Source organism: Lissotriton vulgaris, chromosome 9, assembly GCF_964263255.1.
Source record: "Lissotriton vulgaris chromosome 9, aLisVul1.2, whole genome shotgun sequence".
Lineage (NCBI taxonomy): Eukaryota > Metazoa > Chordata > Amphibia > Caudata > Salamandridae > Lissotriton > Lissotriton vulgaris.
In genome coordinates, this window is record NC_141697.1 from 253,239,316 (window position 1) to 253,259,151 (window position 19,836).

A 19,836-nucleotide genomic window follows, 5' to 3' on the forward strand; every position below is an offset into this window, starting at 1 on the left:
GTGGACTAATGCGTCTACTGCAGGGGCCTGTGTTCGACCTCATGGTCACAGGTTCAAATCCCGGCGGGTCCACTCAGCCTTTCATCCATTTGGGGTCGATAAAATGAGTACCATTGAGTTGGGTAACAACAAACATCTGTTATTTCAGCGCCAAGATGCCCGTAGTGGTGAACGTGCGCTTTACAAATACTCATGTTATGGTGTTATGTTAAAGGTAAGAGAAGTGCATTAGCGCTTCAGTAATTACGCGCAATAATGTATGCTTAAACCAGTTGAAACCACACTAAATAGCGGATCGTCCCGCCGTCATTACAATAATCAGTACAATAACCCCAAAGAAACCCCAAACAACAAGCAGAGTGAGGGGACCAAAGGGGAGGTGCACTTAACTCTGACTTGAGCAGCAAAGAAAGAGGATGATGGGAGCACGCAAGGGGTTCTTATGGACCGTGGGGGCGTGCCTATGCTCATGTGTACTCATGGGAAATGAAGTTTTGTTTTACGGTTACTGTGAAAATATACATTTTCTTTTTTTTGAAAAATCTTTATTGTCAGGATGGCAAAAGACATATTCACATTAACATATGTAGATCGCATTTGCATGTCAGTGGTATTTGCAATCAGGAGAAATGGAAAAAACATGTCGTGTTCCAACATTTAACGTTTGCCACCTTGATATGGGCATGGAGCAGTCATTAGTAACTGATATATACAGTCTGTGTCATACCTTCATAATATTTCCACACGTTAGTCCATGAGTATTTCACTCTTGGTATGTTTACCCGCTCCTAACATTTCAACTTTTAGATAAAGTAAAAACAATAAACCCAACTAAGGTCATCATTTGGCAATGGGTATTTCCTTACACAGTCAGTAGTCGGCCATTACACATGTGCAGTACTATTCCCAAGGTAACATTGCAACCCTGCACCCTCCCGGCACACACCAGCACTCAGTGTGTAGACCCACTCCATCTAGTCCTCATCTTCCTCAGACTCCGAATCCCCGCCTTCCGGCAATGGTGCACACGGTTCTCCTCTATATTTGTTCCATGGTGTCCACACCCTATTCCATTTACGGGGGCAAGCCCGTAGCACATACACTGCCCTCTCTTTCACCATTAGGAGGTCCATATTCCTGATCCACCCAGCTACCGTAGGCAGTTCCGGGGCACCCCATTTTTGCGCTATGTCTCGTTTGGCCACCGTCACAGCCAACGTAACCCACAGCTGCCCATACCTGTCCAGGTCATTAGGGTCCCAAATGTTTAGCAGGCACTTACGGGGTTCAGGCAGGACTGACACTTCCATGGCCTGGGAGACAGTGCGCATAATTTGCCTCCATAGGTCTTGGATTCGTGGGCAATCCCACAAAGTGTGGAGCAGAGTACCCTCCTCCCCGCAGCCCCTGAGGCAGTATGGGTGCGGCGCCCGCTGTATTTTATGTAGAAGTGTTCTGGTGTAGTAAGTGCGGTGTAGAATCTTGAGTTACACTAAGCGGAACCTGGCCGATATGCCTACCTCTCGTGGTGATGCAAGCGCCTCGTTCCATTCCGTCTCATCCATCTCACCCAGTTCCCCAACCCATTTCTCTTTAAGCTTCTGTGTGGGGTCCGGTAAGTTGTTAACTAGTTTTTTATACGTGAGAGAGGTTGCCTTTTGTTCCATAAAATCCGTCAGTAGCCTGTCCTCCAGTGGTGACGAGTCTGGGAGTGTGGTGTCAGGTGGAATTGCCTGTAGTAGCGCGTGTCGGATCTGCACATATCTGAATGTCTCAGTGGGGCCTAAACCATATTGTTGTTGGAGTTGGGAAAATGCAAGCACCGTGCCCCCTTCCCAAAGGTCCACCACCACTGAAATCCCTATGTTGTCCCATTGTGTGAATCCCTTACAGGACCTTAAGGTTCCCAGCGCTCTAGCGTCTCACAACGGCGTTAACCTGGTGATTTTCCCCTTCCAACCCAGACGCGATTGTGCTGTGTGCCATAGTGTCGCCGTGTGAAATGTCGGACCGAGTAGGTTCTTAACTTGCGAGTAATTGTATAGCACTGCGAGCATGCCGTCTGTTCCCAGCTGTGACCAGTCCGCCTTGTATGCGGGGTCTCCCCGTGGGGTGTGGATCCAGTGATTAATTATTTTAAGTTGGGACGCCCAATAATATAATTGGAGATTGGGTAATGCAATCCCTCCCTCATACCAGCCCTTCACCAATTTATCATGCGCTATTCGCGCTGGGCCATTGCTCCACAGCAAGCTGGATATCAGTGCAGCGACTTGTTTAAAGGGGAATTCTCAAGCACATAGAGAAACCTCGGGAGAGCCATCATTTTATATAGCGCCGCCCGCCCAAGGAGGGTCAGCGGCAGTGTAGCCCAGAATTTAACGTCCGCACGTAGGCGTGCCAGAGGTGGCAGCAAGTTCTTGGTATAATATTCCGCAGCATCAGTAGTAACGAAAATTCCCAGATATTTAAAGGAGGTGGACGTTATCTTTAGGGGACAGTCGTCATGTAACAATGGGGCCGGGCCCTTGAGCACGTATATTATGGATTTGGACCAATTCAGGGTATATCCCGACGCCTTGCCATGCTCATCGCACAGTGCCAATAGGGCAGGGACCCCCTCGGTGGGATTGACCATGTAGATCAGCATATCATCTGCATACAGGGAGACTTTATCCTCCCACCCTTCCTCCCAGGTGATGCCTCGGAACAGTGGCGTTGCTCTGAGCAGGATTGCCAAAGGTTCCAGCACCAATGCAAAGAGAAGGGGCGATAGCGGGCACCCTTGTCTAGTTCCTCGCCCCAGTGGGAATGGTGGTGAAATGTGACCATTCGCGACTACCTGCGCGACCGGTGATGTGTACAGTAACCGCACCCATGCAAGATACTTTGGGCCGAAGCCCATTCGGGTCAGGAAAGCGAACAAGTATTCCCATTCCACCAGGTCGAACGCCATCCTGGCGTCCAGGGATAGTATCACAGCTTGGTCCGTAAGAAGATGCGCCCGCGCCATCACCCCATGTAGCCTCCGCAGGTTCAGCGCCGTGCTCCGGTGAGGCATGAAACCCGACTGGTCGGGGTGTATCAAAGTGTGTAGGTGTTGGGTCAGGCGACTGGCTAGGAGTTTCGCCAATATCTTCGCTTCAATGTTGAGCAAGGAAATGGGTCGGTATGAGGTGCATTCAGTTGGTGGTTTGGCTGGTTTGGGAATGGCCACGATCGTGGCCGTGCGCTGGTCGAGTGGGAGCAATGCCTTCTCTATACTTTCAGTGTACATATCCAACAGGGGTCTGGCCAGCACCGAGGCCGTCGCTTTATACTAAGCATGGGCGGAAAATCCGTTTCGCTCGCGGATTTTGCGGATTTTGCTGATTTTCGGTAAATTCGCAATCCGCGAGATTTGCGAATCTCCCGCAAAATCCGCAAATCCGCGAGCAGCGGATTTTATGGCTTGCTCGCACTGTTCGCGTGAGTTTGCGGCTTCCCAGTACAACTTCGCGCCCCGCGAATAAGCGCAAAATTGCAGAAATACGATCTTAGCAAAACTGAAACTACTTACCAGGTTCAAAAGTTCAGGCTCATCATTAGTAGCCATTTCCTGTAGTGCTTCCTGAGGGGCCCCTCCAGAGTTCAGTTGCCAGTTTCAACTATTATGTGACCCTGCTCTGAACCTCAGAATAGTTACACATATGCCACAAAGGTCCTGAATTACAGCTAAGGGAGACAAGCAGGAGCCAGGCTGGAAGTTCAAATCCATTAATCAGCCCCTAATTCATTATTGTCAGTTGGGGCAGGGCAGGTGTTGTAACTAATTTTGCAACAATGAAAGCACTTAGCAAGTGCAAAAGATCACTAATCAGGAAGCACTAAGGAAGCAGGTGCCAGCTAAAACAAGCACTGGCGTTGCCAATAGGTCTCGCATTAGGAAAGTGTGAGCTATTGGTATTGTAAATGACAATTATTTTTTTAATATGTGTTGGCATTGAAAATATAGAAATTAATAGCATTGTTATTTACAAAGCCAATAGCTTACACTTTCCTAATGCGAGTCGTATTGGCTATGGGAATGCTTGTTGAAACCTGCAAAACGAAAGTAACGCTGCCCAAGTAAAAAACAAGCTATCCCAGCCTGCTATGCGCTTTTAATGGTGCTGTACCGTATTGCTATGATGTGAAAATAATGCATTTAAACGATGCAGTATTTTCGTTTACACTCTGCAAAGGATCTTCGAAGTGCGCAGTCCAGAGTGGGGGCAGAGACGCAGACATACGAGAGAGCGCAATACGGAGGAACAGGAGAGAAGCACACAAGGGAGACATCAGGCAAGCACATGCACTCTCGTGGACTTCTTAGTCAAAAATAAAGACAAGTACGGGAAATGCAAGCGGTGGGGGGGGGTGGGGGTTGGGTTCACAAGGGAGAGAACAACACGAGTGGTTGGGGAAAACCACGAGGGAGACAGCAACACAGGAAGAAGTACACGCTGTGCTGGGGGAGGGGGGAGGGCCATTAGGAACAGGAACAGATGGCCATGAAAGTGTATGGGCCAAATGCCAGCAACACAGGAAGAAGTACACGAAGGAGGCAGCAACACAGGGAGTGGGCAAAATTCAGACATGGCAGACAGCAACAGTCAAGAGAACATCACAGCGTAGGGGAGAGAAGCATTTGGTTGTGAAGGAGAGAATGGGGGCAGAGACGCAGACATACGAGAGAGCGCAATACGGAGGAACAGGAGAGATGCACACAAGGGAGACATCAGGCAAGCACATGCACTCTCGTGGACTTCTTAGTCAAAAATAAAAACAAGTACGGGAAATGCAAGCGGCGGGGGGGTGGGTTGGGTTCACAAGGGAGAGAGCAACACGAGTGGTGGGGGAAAAGCACGAGGGAGACAGCAACACAGGAAGAAGTACACGCTGTGCTGGGGGAGGGGGGAGGGCCATTAGGAACAGGAACAGATGGCCATGAAAGTGTATGGGCCAAATGCGCGTGCCTGTACGTGCACTCGAAGAAAACGCCACGGAAAAAAGCGGTGGTTTGACTATCCGATGGAGCACATGAATTCTCCCCCATTTCCCATTGCTTCATTGTTTTGTTTCAAATATTTACGCACAAAAAGAACCACAAAAAAAGCGAGGTCATTGAAACCAAAGCGGTCATTCGTCTGCACGTGATCAGATGACTCAAGGGATCTGTTTTTCATTTGTGGCTCTTTTTGACTGTTATTCAAAGAGACTGGCTCTTTCTGTGCAGTTGGCTCGGCGCTTCGTACATCTGCAGTTCAGAACAAGAACAAGTCGGGTTGGGGCGGGAGAGTGAGAGAGTGGGAGGGAAGAGCTGGAAAAGCCCAGGCTCGGCAGTGCAGCATGGTTGTGATTGCGTGGAGAGAGAGGGGAGGTGCTGGTGTGGGAGGGGGAGGCTGTGATTGCGTGGAGAGAGAGGGGAGGTGCTGGTGTGGGAGGTGCTGGTGTGGGAGGGGGGAGGTGCTGGTGTGGGAGGGGGAGGCTGTGATTGCGTGGAGAGAAAGGGGAGGTGCTGGTGTGGGAGGGGGGAGTTGCTGGTGTGGGAGGAGTGCTGCTAGGGGAGGAGAAGCCTGATGCCGGATGGGGGCGGGAGAGGCTGGGCTTGCATGCGATGCGCGTGCATGTACACGGGCACTGCATGAAAACCGCGGGGCTGAAAGCCCTTTGGTTTGAAGATGTTTTCGCCACATGAATTCTCGCTACGCTCGATGCGCTTGCGCGCATCGATAGGTCGCGAGACCTAAAAATATTCTGTGACACATTAATCAGCCCCAAATTAATTCAGGTCACTTGAGGCAGGGAAGGTGTGCTTGCTTTGCCACAATAATGTACACTGACTGGACAACCAGAGGGTGCTGTGATGAAACAGAGGGTGGCATGGGTGGGCCAGAGGGTGGCATGAGTAGTCAGAGAGTGGCAGTGGTGACAGAGAGTGGCAGTGATGAAGAAGAGTGTCCCAAACAGGCTGGACACGTAGAAACAACAAGTTCGCGAAACTTGCGACCCGACAGGTACGTTCGCGTTTGCGAAATTGTACAAAACCCTCGCGAACTGGCAGAAACCCGCGCGAACACACAAAAAAAAAATCCGCAAATTCACGAGAATTCGCGGATTTTGCGAATTGCGAGTTCGCAAATCCGCAAAATTCGCGAATGCGAGATTCGCAAAATTCACCCATGCTTACTTTATACCACTCTACAGGTATGCCGTTAGGTCCCAGTGCTTTGCCTGATTGTAATGCCTGTATTGCCAATTGGATCTCGCCCTCTGTCAGGTCTGTTTCTAGGTCTTGCTGCGCTTCGTGTGACAGCTCAGGGATAGCGATGTGGCCGAGCGAGGCCATTGCCTCCTGTTCCGTGACGGACCGTACCGGGGTGTATATCCCCTGAAAGTGGCGAGCTAGGGTGCGTACTATTTGTTCCGGGTGTGTCTGTATCTGGCCCTCATGATCGTATAGTCTCTGTATCCCTCTGTTACTGCCGCCTCGTTTGTCCAACCACGCCAGCATCCTCCCAGCCTTATCTCCCACGTCATATATTCGGTGTGCGGTGTTTCCTAAGTGCCCCTTAGTGACCGTTGTCAGGTGAGCCTGATGTTGCTGCTGTCGGAGGTGTAACGTATGAGCGGTGTCTGGGGTGGGGTCTGACATGTGGGCAGTGTTCGCTGCGCGAAGCGCCAATTCTAAGTTTGCAAGTTCAGTTCTGGAGTCCCTTTTATGCCCAGTGATTGCCGCTATGGCTGCACCTCGTAGGACCGTTTTGTATGCCTCCCAGAGCACCGAGGGTGAGGAGACCGTTCCCACATTTTCGGTAAAGTAATGTGTTGTGGCCAGCTTGAGTTTCTTCCTGACTCCAGGGATCTGTAGATAATTGGGATATATCGGATATATTCTGGTGCGCTTCGACTCTTTGGTGGTAAGGTGTAGTGACACTGGGGAGTGATCAGAAATGCCCCTGGGTAGAATTTCCAGCTTATCTATGGAGCCCAATCCTATCCCTAAAACGAAGAAGAAATCAATACGCGAGAGGCTGTTGTGTGTGGAGGAGTAGTGCGTGTACTGATTTGCCGTGGGATTCAGCGGACGCCACGCATCCGTGAGGCCCAGTGCGTTCAGGAAGCTAGGAAGAGCAGCAGCCCCTCTCGGGCGGTCTCGTGTGGGAAAGGTGTCCAGCAAGGGGTCTGTTATAGCATTAAAGCCCCCCCCAATGATTATGTCACCCTCCGGAAGATCAAGAAGAAATTGCCCAAGTGCCGGCAGTGCTGTAGAGTGCAGCGCCGGGGGGATGTATACTGACACCACATTAAGGGTTCTTCCCTCCCACTGGCCAGAAAGCGCCGCAAAACGTCCCTGATCATCCGTCCTGTGGCTGTGAACCAGAAAGGGTGAGTTTTTCCTAATGAGTATCCCAGTGCCCCTGGAACCCGTAGTAAATTCAGCATGAACTGCCATGGTGTACCCGCGTCTATCTAGAGCCTTGCATGTATTCCCTGCCAGGTGTGTTTCTTGAAGCAAAACCAACTCAGGCCCATGGCGTTTGATGGTTTGCAGTACCAAACCCCTTTTAATTTTATCCCCTATTCCCCTGACGTTCCACGTAAGCAGTTTCAGTGGGGGTACCATTGTCAGCGCAGGGGCGCCCTCAGTGGGTGCAGCTTGCTCTTGTCGTGCCATCTGTATTCAAGACCAGTGACGCCAATGTGCAGCAGTGTGGCGCAACCTTTGTGGAATGATGTGTGCCGGAGCACCAGGTGTGGATGGCCAGCAATGCGACCGTGTTCCTTATGTAAGTAGTGATGGCCAATAACGATAACCATAACATTACAACTTTCCACCCCCCCCCCCCCCCCTCCCTGCTCCCCTGCTCCACGGACGATGTCCCGCCCGCATCCCCAACTTGGCAGAGTGCTTAGTCCCATCCCTATCTATCTTACTTGCTCGTGGGGTTGGTGAGTCCCCCACAGGCATCGGCCAATGCCCGCCCTACTCAGCTCCATCAGCTACGAGGTCCCAAGGGCTGCAAGCGTGCCGGTCCATATGCAGCACAGTCAATCAACCCCTAACAGGTTGGCCTGAGTCGAGAGGGTCTCTCTCTAGATCAGAGTCCAGTCCCGCGGCTCCCTCTTCAGTTGTAGGGCTATTGGTTTGGTGCTCCGTCGTCCTCCCGTTGCGTTGGTTCTGGTGGTCCCTGTGCGGGCGCTGGGGTTGGCCCACCTGCCTCCATCCATCCAGCCATTCTCGTGCCACCTCAGGTGTGTCAAAAAACCACGTTTTTCCCTCGGCCACAATCCGCAATTTGGCGGGGAAAAGCATCGAGTAGGGCAGGCCCCTATCGCGTAGCGTCTTTTTCACTTCAGTGAAGGATTTCCGGCGCCTGGCCACCTCTGCCGTATAGTCCGGAAAGAAGGCCAAAGTCGAGTTCTGAATTTTTACAGGCGGTGCGACCCTTGCCGCCTGCAAGATGGCGTCTCTATCTCTGAAGTTGAATAGCCTAGCCAGGACAGGCCGCGGCGTGGCTCCCGGTTTGGCCGCACCCTCAGGGACCCGGTGCGCCCTTTCAACAGAGAAAAAGTTTGACAGGCCCTTCAGTTGTAGCTTGTTTTTGATAAGGTCTTCGATGTACAGGTCCATGGCGCCTTTCCCCTCCGATTCCGGAAGGCCTAGGATGCGGACGTTGTTCCTTCGGGAGCGCCCCTCCTGATCATCCAGCTTGTCCTGTAGTTGCTTCGTGACTTTTCCATTCGCTCCATCGCCACTTGCTGGTCCGAAGTGTCCTCAATGAGTGATTTTGTGACCACCTCTACTTGGGACACTCTCTCTGACATCTTCTTAAAGTCCGCTCTCAGCAAATTAACTTCGGAGGAAGTAGTGCCCACTGTTGCTTGTACCTCAGTGAGGGTTTTCATAATGTCTTCCAGGGTTACTTTCCTTGTCCCTTCTGTGTCCGGAGGTGCACCAGAGGATTGGCGCCCGCCTCCCTGAGAGTGTCCATGTTGACTATACGCAAATTTATCAAGTTTTGCTTGCGTCGTCGTACTTCTTGTGCCTTTGCCTGCCATGGCGTCACGCTCGCTGTCGTGCAGCCCGGTATCCTTTGTATTTCCAACGCGAACCGTCCGTGGGCCGCGCCGTTCCCCGGTCTTCAGGCTATGTGTGGTCAGACGGGATTCCTACCGTCAGCAGTAGCCTGCACCGTTACCTACAGTGCCCCAGTATATCTCGGCCGTGGGGTCGTACTTGCTAGGAGGCCGGTCTCAGTGCCTTTACCGTGTGGCCCACCACGTGTGCACTCCGCTCCTCTGTGGTCGGTATAGCACGCTTATCATCGGCGCTGTGTTGCGTCTCCGGCGTTCTCTGGGCAGGGAGCACCCTATATACAGCGTCAGATTCCCGCTGTGTTTCTGAGCAGCAGCGCCGGGGTGGATTCCCCAAGAGGTCACAGCTCCGTCCAGTAGTTCGGACTCTACAACAAACGCCTCCCCAGGACAGTTTCTGTGTGCCACGGGACAAGGATCAGCGTTCGCCCCCCCGGTAGGCTTGGGCGAACGTCCGATGCACGGATCTGTGGGTGCGCGGCTGGGTCCCCGGCTCACTCGGTCTCACCTCGCAGTGGGAGCGGTACTTCTAATCTTCTTCTCACCCCAAAAATGGCGTCGCCGATGTTCAGGGACGTCCCCGCTTGCGAGGGTGTTCACTCCGCGTGTGGGCGATATGCGCAGCCAGTCCGGGGTAAAGCAGCCGATGTCGCTCCCTCAGGGGCTCACTCCGGTGACATGGAGCGTCGAAGCACTTCTTTTTATGGATGACTGCAGGTGCCGGCTGGTGTCAGCGCGCCTCAGCCGAGCAGGGCGCACTTCCGCCCGGGTCCGCCAGGTACGCCAGGCCGGTGCTGCCGGGCAGTTAGAGGCCCCAGCAGTCCGTCTCAGAACGGAGCACTTCCCGGCATCAGATGTTCACCGGGAGCGGATCAGTGAGTGCCGCTTGCGTTCCCAAGCCGATGTCGCTCCTTAGAGCGGGCGATATCACGGATATGAGTACGGATGTGTGCGCAGGCCGTTATGCCTTGCGGAGCTCCCTCTTCAAGCTGCCGCCATGCTCGGCAGTTGGCCACGCCCCCCGAAAATATACATTTTCATTGGCTGCTGTGTTCAATGCAGTAAAGATTGAGAAGCATAATCTGAAGCCTCCGGTCCTGTAATAGAATCTGAAAGTTATCTGAGGATGCGTTGGGGCACGCTACACTGTTGTACAGTGGAATCTGAAAGTTATCTGAGGGTGCGTTGGGGCACGCTACACTGTTGTACAGTGGAATCTGAAAGTTATCTGAGGATGCGTTGGGGCACACTACAATGTTGTCGAATGTGGTACATTGGAATCTGAAACGTCATCTGAGGGTGTGTTGGGCCACAGTGTTCTGCTGTAGGATGGCGTACATTGGAATTTGGGCACGCTACACTGTTGTACAGTGGTACAGTGGAATCTGAAAGTCATCTCAGGGTGTGTTGGGGCACGCTACACTGTTGTAGAATTTTGTACATTGGCATCTGAAACGTCATCCGAGGGTGTGTTGGGCCACAGTGTTCTGCTGTAGGATGGGGTACATAGGAATCTAATGTCATATGAGGGTGTCTTAGAACACAGTATACTGTTGTAAAGCGTGGTACATTAGAATCTGATATGTCATATGAGGGTGTGGAGCGCAGTGCACTACTGAAGATTGTTTTTTTTATAGGGGATGTGGCAGGGTATGACGCAGTGGGTTATATTTCAAAGTACAGAATGCAACGGCCGAGGCTATTATTAATAAGCATCACAATGTTGCCTTGTTTTCTCAGGGTACTTCTTCACTGGAGACGGGGCATCCCGCTCGGACGAGGGATACTACCAGATCACCGGCCGTCTGGATGACGTCATTAACGTGAGCGGACACAGGTTGGGCACAGCTGAGATCGAAGATGCTGTGGTAAGACCTTGCTTTCTGGTTAAAATGTTTAGGTCCAGTTTGGGTTCAGCATTTAAAATACATTCATTACAGATGCTTTCTTGTAGGCCCACTGTACAGATTTAACCACTTACACTTAGGTTTTTCTGTCTAAAGACCATTTGGCTCCACTGTATTTGGGATTAACTCGGAGAGATCATTTAATCTTAAATGAGATCCTTGAAACAGGAGATGGAATATGAAGTGTTTTTATGGAGAGATCCATACAGTTCAGACGGTCTAACTAGATCTCCACTTTGGGGTTATCCATAGGGATCCAGGTGTGTAACATTAGCTATAGAATATAGGCCATCCGAAGGCATCCATAGGTGCCTTGTTAGCTCTCGACTGTTGGGTCATTAGTAAGGATCAGAGTGTGTAATATGGGTTCGACAGTATGGGTATATCTACAGAGATCAGAATGTGTAATATGGGTTAGACGGTATGGGTATATCTACCAGGATCAGAATGTGTAATATGGGTTCAATGGTATGGGTATATCTACAGGGATGAGAATGTGTAATATGGGTTTGATGGTATGGGTATATCTACAGAGATCAGAATGTGTAATATGGGTTAGACGGTATGGGTATATCTACCAGGATCAGAATGTGTAATATGGGTTCGAAGGTATGGGTATATCTACATGGATCAGAATGTGTAATATGGGTTCGATGGTATAGGTATATCAACAGGGATCAGAATGTGTAATATGGGTTAGACGGTATGGGTATATCTACCAGGATCAGAATATGTAATATGGGTTCGAAGGTATGGGTATATCTACATGGATCAGAATGTGTAATATGGGTTCGATGGTATAGGTATATCTACAGGGATCAGAATGTGTAATATGGGTTCGATGGTATGGGTATATCTACAGGGATCAGAATGTGTAATATGGGTTAGACGGTATGGATATATCTACCAGGATCAGAATGTGTAATATGGGTTCGAAGGTATGGGTATATCTACATGGATCAGAATGTGTAATATGGGTTCGATGGTATAGGTATATCTACAGGGATCAGAATGTGTAATATGGGTTCGATGGTATAGGTATATCTACAGGGATCAGAATGTGTAATATGGGTTCGACGGTATGGGTATATCTACAGGGATCAGAATGTATAACTTAGATCTCCACTAGTTGTTACTCACAAGGATCAAAACATGATATATTAGCTCTGCACACAATGATTATCCAGATAGATCAGGATATAAATTGTATGTGAGTGTTATCCACTGCGATAACGAGCCTTCAGTACTCTTTCACATTTGTTCTCGAGGGCCACAATTAATTCACTGGTGGGCAGAGTTAGGGGTCCTTTAAAGTTTAACATAGAGGGAGCACTGCTATAGATCAGCGGTGCACCAGCCCTGCCAAACCAACGGTTATTCATCCCATTTAGGGGTGGCAAAACCACTGGGTGTACCCCCCCAGTATTTCACCTTAATATCAACTCCAACGTTTCATACCACCATTATATCACGTCCAAAAAATCGAGGACCAAAATATCAAGACTGTAAGTATATTTAGATAAGTATAAGTTTACTTTGCTTAACTCCAGATCTACGTACCTTAATGATAGTTATGGAAAATGCTACTTACTCTGTAAGCATCTATTCATAGCATGTCGTGCTGTAGATTCACATGTTTAGAATACTACTATCATGTTGGGCTCAGACATTTCCAAGGTTTTTTTTCTTCAAAGAAGTCTCTCGAGTCATGAGATGTGGTGTGACTCCTCTTTATGTACATTGCCCATGATCAACTGAAGTCAGTGGCCCACCACTGGGTCATTCATAAAACAGAGTATACTTAGTCTGATATGACGCATTGAATCAAATCATAAGAATTAAATATAATCAAGTCTTTAACTGTATTAAAGTGAACACACAAATTTGTTGAATTAAATAACAAAATCAATCATGAGTAACAAAACTAATAAACAAACACTGGCAAAACCAATAGGGCTTACCTAAACAAGAGCTATTGGCTTTGGCAATGTGTTTTGTGATGTTGTATACTAGTGTGGCTGCTGTTCAGCATGGCTAAAAGTTAGCTCGAAACAGGTCCTAGGATGCTTGTTTCCGGTCCAGGGAAGACCTGGCTTGGCAGTTTGGGCTTGACTGTTCCAATGAGGAACAGGGTCAAGACTGATTTGCATATTGCTGGGTCTGAACTGAGGTGGTGAAGTGAGCTAAAGAACGATGATGGATTCAACCAAGATCTGTGACTGTGGGTGAGTGTCTGAAAAGTTTCAGTGCTCCGTCCATCATCTCCTTGTGTTTGCTTTGTTCTCTAAAAGTTAGTGGCGTGAAGTGACTTAGAGTGGAGTGGGGGAGTAGAGTGTTGTAGAGTAGAATGTGGGAGTACACTGTCTTAAGAGTAGATATGTTGGAGTACAGTGTCGTAGAATGGAGTAGGGGGTGGATAAAAATAGGGTACATTGGAGTAGTGTGGATTGGGGTGGAGTGGAGTGGACTGGATTTGAGTGGACTGGACTGAAATAGGATTGATTGGACTGGACTGGAATGGGTTGGATTGGACTGGAGTGTATTGTGTTGGATTGGAGTGGATTGGATCGGTGTTGACTGGATTGGAGTGGGGTGGGGTATATTTAGGCAGTTTTAAGTGGGTGGATTGGATTGCAGTGGGATGGATTAAGGTGGATTGGATTGGAGTGGAGTGGGGTGGATTAAAATGGATTAGATTGGAGTGGGGTGGGAGGATTGGGTTGCAGTGGATTGGGTTGGAGTAGGGTGGATTGAAATGGCGTGGGGTGGATTGGAATGGGTAAGATTAGGTTGGAGTGGAATGGGGTGGGTTGGCTTGGATTGTAGTTGGGTGAGACGGACTGGAGTGGGTTGGATTGGATTGGACTGGAGTCGGATGGGTTGGACTGGAGTCGGATGGTTGGACTGGAGTCGGATGGGTTGGACTGGAGTCGGATGGGTTGGACTGGAGTCGGATGGGTTGGACTGGAGTCGGATGGGTTGGACTGGAGTCGGATGGGTTGGACTGGAGTCGGATGGGTTGGACTGGAGTCGGATGGGTTGGACTGGAGTCGGATGGGTTGGACTGGAGTCGGATGGGTTGGACTGGAGTCGGATGGGTTGGACTGGAGTCGGATGGGTTGGACTGGAGTCGGATGGGTTGGACTGGAGTCGGATGGGTTGGACTGGAGTCGGGTGGGTTGGACTGGAGTGGGGTGGTTTGGACTGGACTGGACTGGAGTGGGGTGGATTGGACTGGACTGGAGTGGGGTGGATTGGACTGGAGTGGGGTGGATTGGACTGGAGTGGGGTGGATTGGACTGGAGTGGGGTGGATTGGACTGGACTGGAGTGGGGTGGATTGGACTGGAGTGGGGTGGATTGGACTGGAGTGGGGTGGATTGGACTGGAGTGGGGTGGGGTGGATTGGACTGGACTGGAGTGGGGTGGGGTGGACTGGAGTGGGGTGGGGTGGACTGGACTGGAGTGGGGTGGGGTGGATTGGACTGGAGTGGATTGGATTGGACTGGACTGGAGTGGGGTGGGGTGGATTGGATTGGATTGGACTGGAGTGGGGTGGATTGGATTGGAGTGGGGTGGATTGGATTGGACTGGAGTGGGGTGGGGTGGATTGGGGTGGGGTGGATTGGATTGGAGTGGGGTGGATTGGACTGGAGTGGGGTGGGGTGGGGTGGATTGGACTGGAGTGGGGTGGGGTGGATTGGATTGGACTGGAGTGGGGTGGGGTGGATTGGATTGGACTGGTGTGGGGTGGGGTGGGGTGGATTTGACGGGAGTGGGGTGGGGTGGATTGGATTGGACTGGGGTGGGGTGGATTTGACGGGGGTGGGGTGGGGTGGATTTGACGGGGGTGGGGTGGGGTGGATTGGACTGGAGTGAGGTGGAGTGGGGTGGATTGGACTGGAGTGGGGTGGATTGGACTGGAGTGGGGTGGATTGGACTGGAGTGGGGTGGATTGGACTGGAGTGGGGTGGATTGGACTGGAGTGGGGTGGATTGGACTGGAGTGGGGTGGATTGGACTGGAGTGGGGTGGATTGGACTGGACTGGACTGGAGTGGGGTGGATTGGACTGGACTGGGGTGGATTGGACTGGACTGGAGTGGGGTGGATTGGACTGGACTGGACTGGAGTGGGGTGGATTGGACTGGACTGGGGTGGATTGGACTGGACTGGGGTGGATTGGACTGGACTGGAGTGGGGTGGATTGGACTGGACTGGACTGGAGTGGGGTGGATTGGACTGGACTGGAGTGGGGTGGATTGGACTGGACTGGACTGGAGTGGGGTGGATTGGACTGGACTGGAGTGGGGTGGATTGGACTGGATTGGACTGGACTGGAGTGGGGTGGATTGGACTGGACTGGAGTGGGGTGGATTGGACTGGACTGGACTGGAGTGGGGTGGATTGGACTGGACTGGACTGGAGTGGGGTGGATTGGACTGGACTGGACTGGAGTGGGGTGGATTGGACTGGACTGGACTGGACTGGAGTGATGTGGATTGGACTGGACTGGACTGGATTGGAGTGGGGTGGATTGGACTGGACTGGAGTGGGGTGGATTGGACTGGACTGGACTGGAGTGGGGTGGATTGGAGTGGGGTGGATTGGATTGGATTGGACTGGACTGGACTGGAGTGGGGTGGATTGGACTGGACTGGACTGGGGTGGATTGGATTGGACTGGACTGGAGTGGGGTGGATTGGACTGGACTGGAGTGGGGTGGATTGGACTGGACTGGACTGGAGTGGGGTGGATTGGACTGGACTGGAGTGGGGTGGATTGGACTGGATTGGACTGGACTGGAGTGGGGTGGATTGGACTGGAGTGGGGTGGATTGGACTGGACTGGACTGGAGTGGGGTGGATTGGATTGGACTGGACTGGACTGGACTGGAGTGATGTGGATTGGACTGGACTGGGGTGGGGTGGATTGGAGTGGGGTGGATTGGACTGGACTGGACTGGAGTGGGGTGGATTGGAGTGGGGTGGATTGGACTGGACTGGACTGGACTGGAGTGGGGTGGATTGGACTGGACTGGACTGGAGTGGACTGGACTGGGGTGGGGTGGATTGGATTGGACTGGACTGGACTGGACTGGAGTGATGTTGATTGGACTGGACTGGAGTGGGGTGGATTGGAGTGGGGTGGGGTGGATTGGACTGGACTGGAGTGGGGTGGATTGGAGTGGGGTGGATTGGACTGGAGTGGGGTTTGGTGGATTGGATTTGGTTGAGGTGGATTAGAGTGGGGTAAATTGGATTGAGGTGGGGTGAATTGGGATGGAGTGGGGTGGATTGAATTGGGGTGAGATGGAGTGGATTGGGGTGTCTTGGATTGGAGTGGGGCCAATTGGACTGGAGTTGGGTGGATTGGATTGGACTGGGGTGGACTTTTGTGGATTGTAGGGGAGCAGATTTTTGGGGATTGGAGTGGGCCAGATTGCTTTGGATTGGAGTGGGGAAGATTGGAGTGGGGCAGATTGTTTTGAATTAGAGTGGGGCAGATTGTTTTGAATTAGAGTGGGGCAGATTGTTTTGGATTAGAGTGGGGCAGATTGTTTTGGATTAGAGTGGGGCAGATTGTTTTGGATTAGAGTGGGGCAGATTGTTTTGGATTGGGCTGGGTCAGAAAAGAATAATTTGCAAAATAAAAGAAAGTTAACTATAGAAAATATAACTTTGCATTTTTGTTTGTCCTGCTGGGCATGTTTTTGCCAGTCACACGCCATCTGTTTGCAGGGTGTAAGAAGGTAAAAAGAACAAAATAGTTCCTCAATCGTGTGGGGAGCAGCGGACAGGCACTGATTAAGTTGAATCATCAATGCTTGGTCCTTGCTCCACACAAAGAAATGGAAATGATGCTAGGTCTGCAGTGACCAGTTACGAGGCTGAAAATAAAGAGTGCCACATCTACAAAAAACACAGGTTTTCATCCGGGGAGGAAGGTGTACGGCTGTGACTCTACAGCACTACACACTATAAAAAGGACCTTAAAAGGCAAGTAGCATTTTCAACTCATACCAATTGTGATTATGGATACACATGCTTAGCATAGACTCTAAAGCATTGCCCTCCAGAAGTGATGGCTAGCATGTTTATGATGTAGATCCCTGAAAAGGAGGCCCTTAACACCCTTTGGCCTACCATGGCTTGTTGAATTGCTAACATGTGTTCACAGTAATGCTTGGAAAAGTTATGTGGTGCCGGCCAAGTGGCTGCCTTACAAAGTATGTTATCTAAAATGGCCATGGTTGCTCCTTTGTTTATGAGTGGCTTGTGCAATAGGTGCAATAGGTGGAACAGGAAAGACTCTTAACTTTGTGGTAGCAGGTCTGGATGCATTTAACTATCCACCTTGCTTTATCTGAATTGGAGATGGTGAGGTTTTGCATAAGAAACAAAGAGATGATCACATTTATGGAAAGTCTTGGTCTTGTCAAAGTAATGCATTAGAGCTCTTTTGACATATAATATGTGCAACATCTTTTCTGGCTGTGAGCTCTATGGCTTGTTTAAGGTCGAGGGTTGAAACCACCTTAGGGAGGATCATGCAGTTTGCTATTGTCTGACAAAGGTATTGGCCACCAGGAAGGCCACCAATTAGAACAGGAACTGACGGGTTCAGAGTTTGTCCCATGAGTCTGGTGAGGATTACATTGAGATTCCACGTGGACGCAGGAGCAAGTCTAGGGTCTGTAACCCTCATGAGATCCTCTATTGAGGCCTTACAAACTGGAATTCTAAACAGGGATGAGTTTCTCTGTTCTGCATGAAGGATGTAGCTACGTGTAGGTGAATGTAGGTGTTGGTGAGTCCTGCTTTCTGTAAGTGAATGAATGAATGAAAGGAGACTTATACCACACAACTTAGCCCAAGGGCATCAAGGCGCCAAACAGGTCATCTGGATTGTAATTCCCCTAGTGCACAATTACGGGTATGCCTCAGTAAAAAAACAGGTCTTCAAAGCTTTGCGGAAAAGCACAAGGGAGGGTTGCCCTGCAAGTTCAGGTGGAAGCGAGTTCCAAAGCCTGGGAGCTAAGGTAGAGAAAGCTCTACCTCCCCATGTTGCTTTTGTAAATCTGGGAATCGGGAGAAGATTTTTATTAGATGAACGGAGAACTCTCGTGGGGGAATAAGAGTGGAGCAGGGACCTGATATCCTCTGGGCCAGTACCGTACAAAGCCCCATGCGCAAGGTATAGGATCTTAAAAGAGATCCTAGACTGGATGGGCAGCCAGTGCAGGTTTCTTTTTGCCAAAGATGCTGAGGACAATCTGGGAAGATTGAGAATCATCTTAGCCGCCGCATTCTGGACTATCTGCAAGCGGTGGATAAGACTCTTATTAATACCCACATACAATGCATTGCAGTAGTCCAGTCTTGAAGAAACAAGTGCCACGGCTGCTTGCTTCCGAGCATCAGGGGAGAAATAGTGAGCGATCTTTCTGAGGATCTGAATGATACCGCAGCAGGTGGAAACGGTCCTGCTGACCTGACGGTTAAATGAAAGCGAGGTATCGATTAGAACCCCCAGATTTCTGGCAAATTGACAGGGAAGGGGGCAGTTCCCAAGGGAGGCTGGCCAACAATCTTTTGACCAGATGTCCTGATTTCCCCCAAAGATCAAGACCTCCGTCTTCTCCCCATTTAACTTCAGGAAGTTCTGGATCATCCATTGTGATACCGCCTCCATACACTTCCTGAAGTTCAGGACAGAGTCCTTCACAGACTGGGTAAGAGAGACCATGATTTGGGTGTCGTCGGCAAACGACAACACCTCAATTCCAAAAGATCTTACTACCCTGGCAAGTGGGGCCACATAGATGTTAAAGAGTGTGTGACTTAATGCAGAGCCCTGGGGGACCCCACTTGCACAGGTTTTGGTGAAGAGAGGAACTCACCCAGTTTCCCCCTTTGTTCTTTTTGGTTGAGAAAGGAGGCCAAAAGGCTTAAGGCTGGACCTCCAACTCCTATCTCCCCAAGACGAGTGACCAGGATAGAGGGAGACAGGGTATCGAAAGCTGCCGTGAGGTCAAGCAGGACCAATAGAGTAGTATAGCCCTTGTCGACCTTCAAGCGAATGTTATTGATGACCACGGTGAGGGCAGATTCGGTGCTATGTGATTTTCTAAAGCCGTGTTGTGACGCATCTAGGAGGGTGGAGTCATCCAAAAAAGAGCTGAGGTTGCGATTGAGATGTGATTCCAGAATTTTTGCAGGGGCAGGTAGGAGGGAGATTGGCCGAAAATTCTTCAGTACCCCAGGGTCCAGAGTGGCCTTTTTCAAAAGGGGTTTGACGACCGCCATTTTCAAAGAGAGAGGGAACATTCCCTCTGTGATAACAGAGTTCATCACCTCCAACAGGGGTGGAATAACCACTTCCCTACAAGCCTTCAGAAACATAAGCGGACAAGGATCTAGAGGGGAACCGGATTTGGTGGTATCAAGAAGCTGATAGATCCGTTCCAGAGCAAGGAGAGGGAAATTGAGGAGGCTAGGAGCGGGTTCATCTGCCTGACACCCCACCGAGGGGAAGAAGGGGATCCCAGCTCAAGGTTGAGGGATTCAAGTGTGTCATAGATGTCTACGATTTTCGAGTGGAAAAAGTTCGAGATTCCATCACATAACTCCTGAGTTTCCACTACGGGATCAACAGCCTGAGTGGTGGAGAGGGAATCTATAATCTTGAAAAGGTCTCTGGGGAAATTAAGGGAGGCATTCAGGTTGGCAAAATGGATCCTCTTTCTCTCAATAATAGCAAGCTTGTATTCTTTTAGGAGAAGTTTGTGTTGTTCCTTCTCTGCGGGATC

The 19,836-nt window shown here is 50.4% G+C and overlaps 1 protein-coding gene across 1 annotated transcript in view; it reads left to right on the top strand.

Moving 5' to 3' along the window:
* LOC147689948 (acetyl-coenzyme A synthetase 2-like, mitochondrial) overlaps nucleotides 1–19,836 on the top strand; it is a 230,693-nt gene that overhangs the window by 184,100 nt on the left and 26,757 nt on the right. Inside the window, exon 11 of the mRNA XM_086937480.1 lies at nucleotides 10,861–10,988. Within this exon, the coding sequence (XP_086793606.1) occupies nucleotides 10,861–10,988 (128 nt within the window). The remainder of the gene's footprint in view (nucleotides 1–10,860; nucleotides 10,989–19,836) is intronic.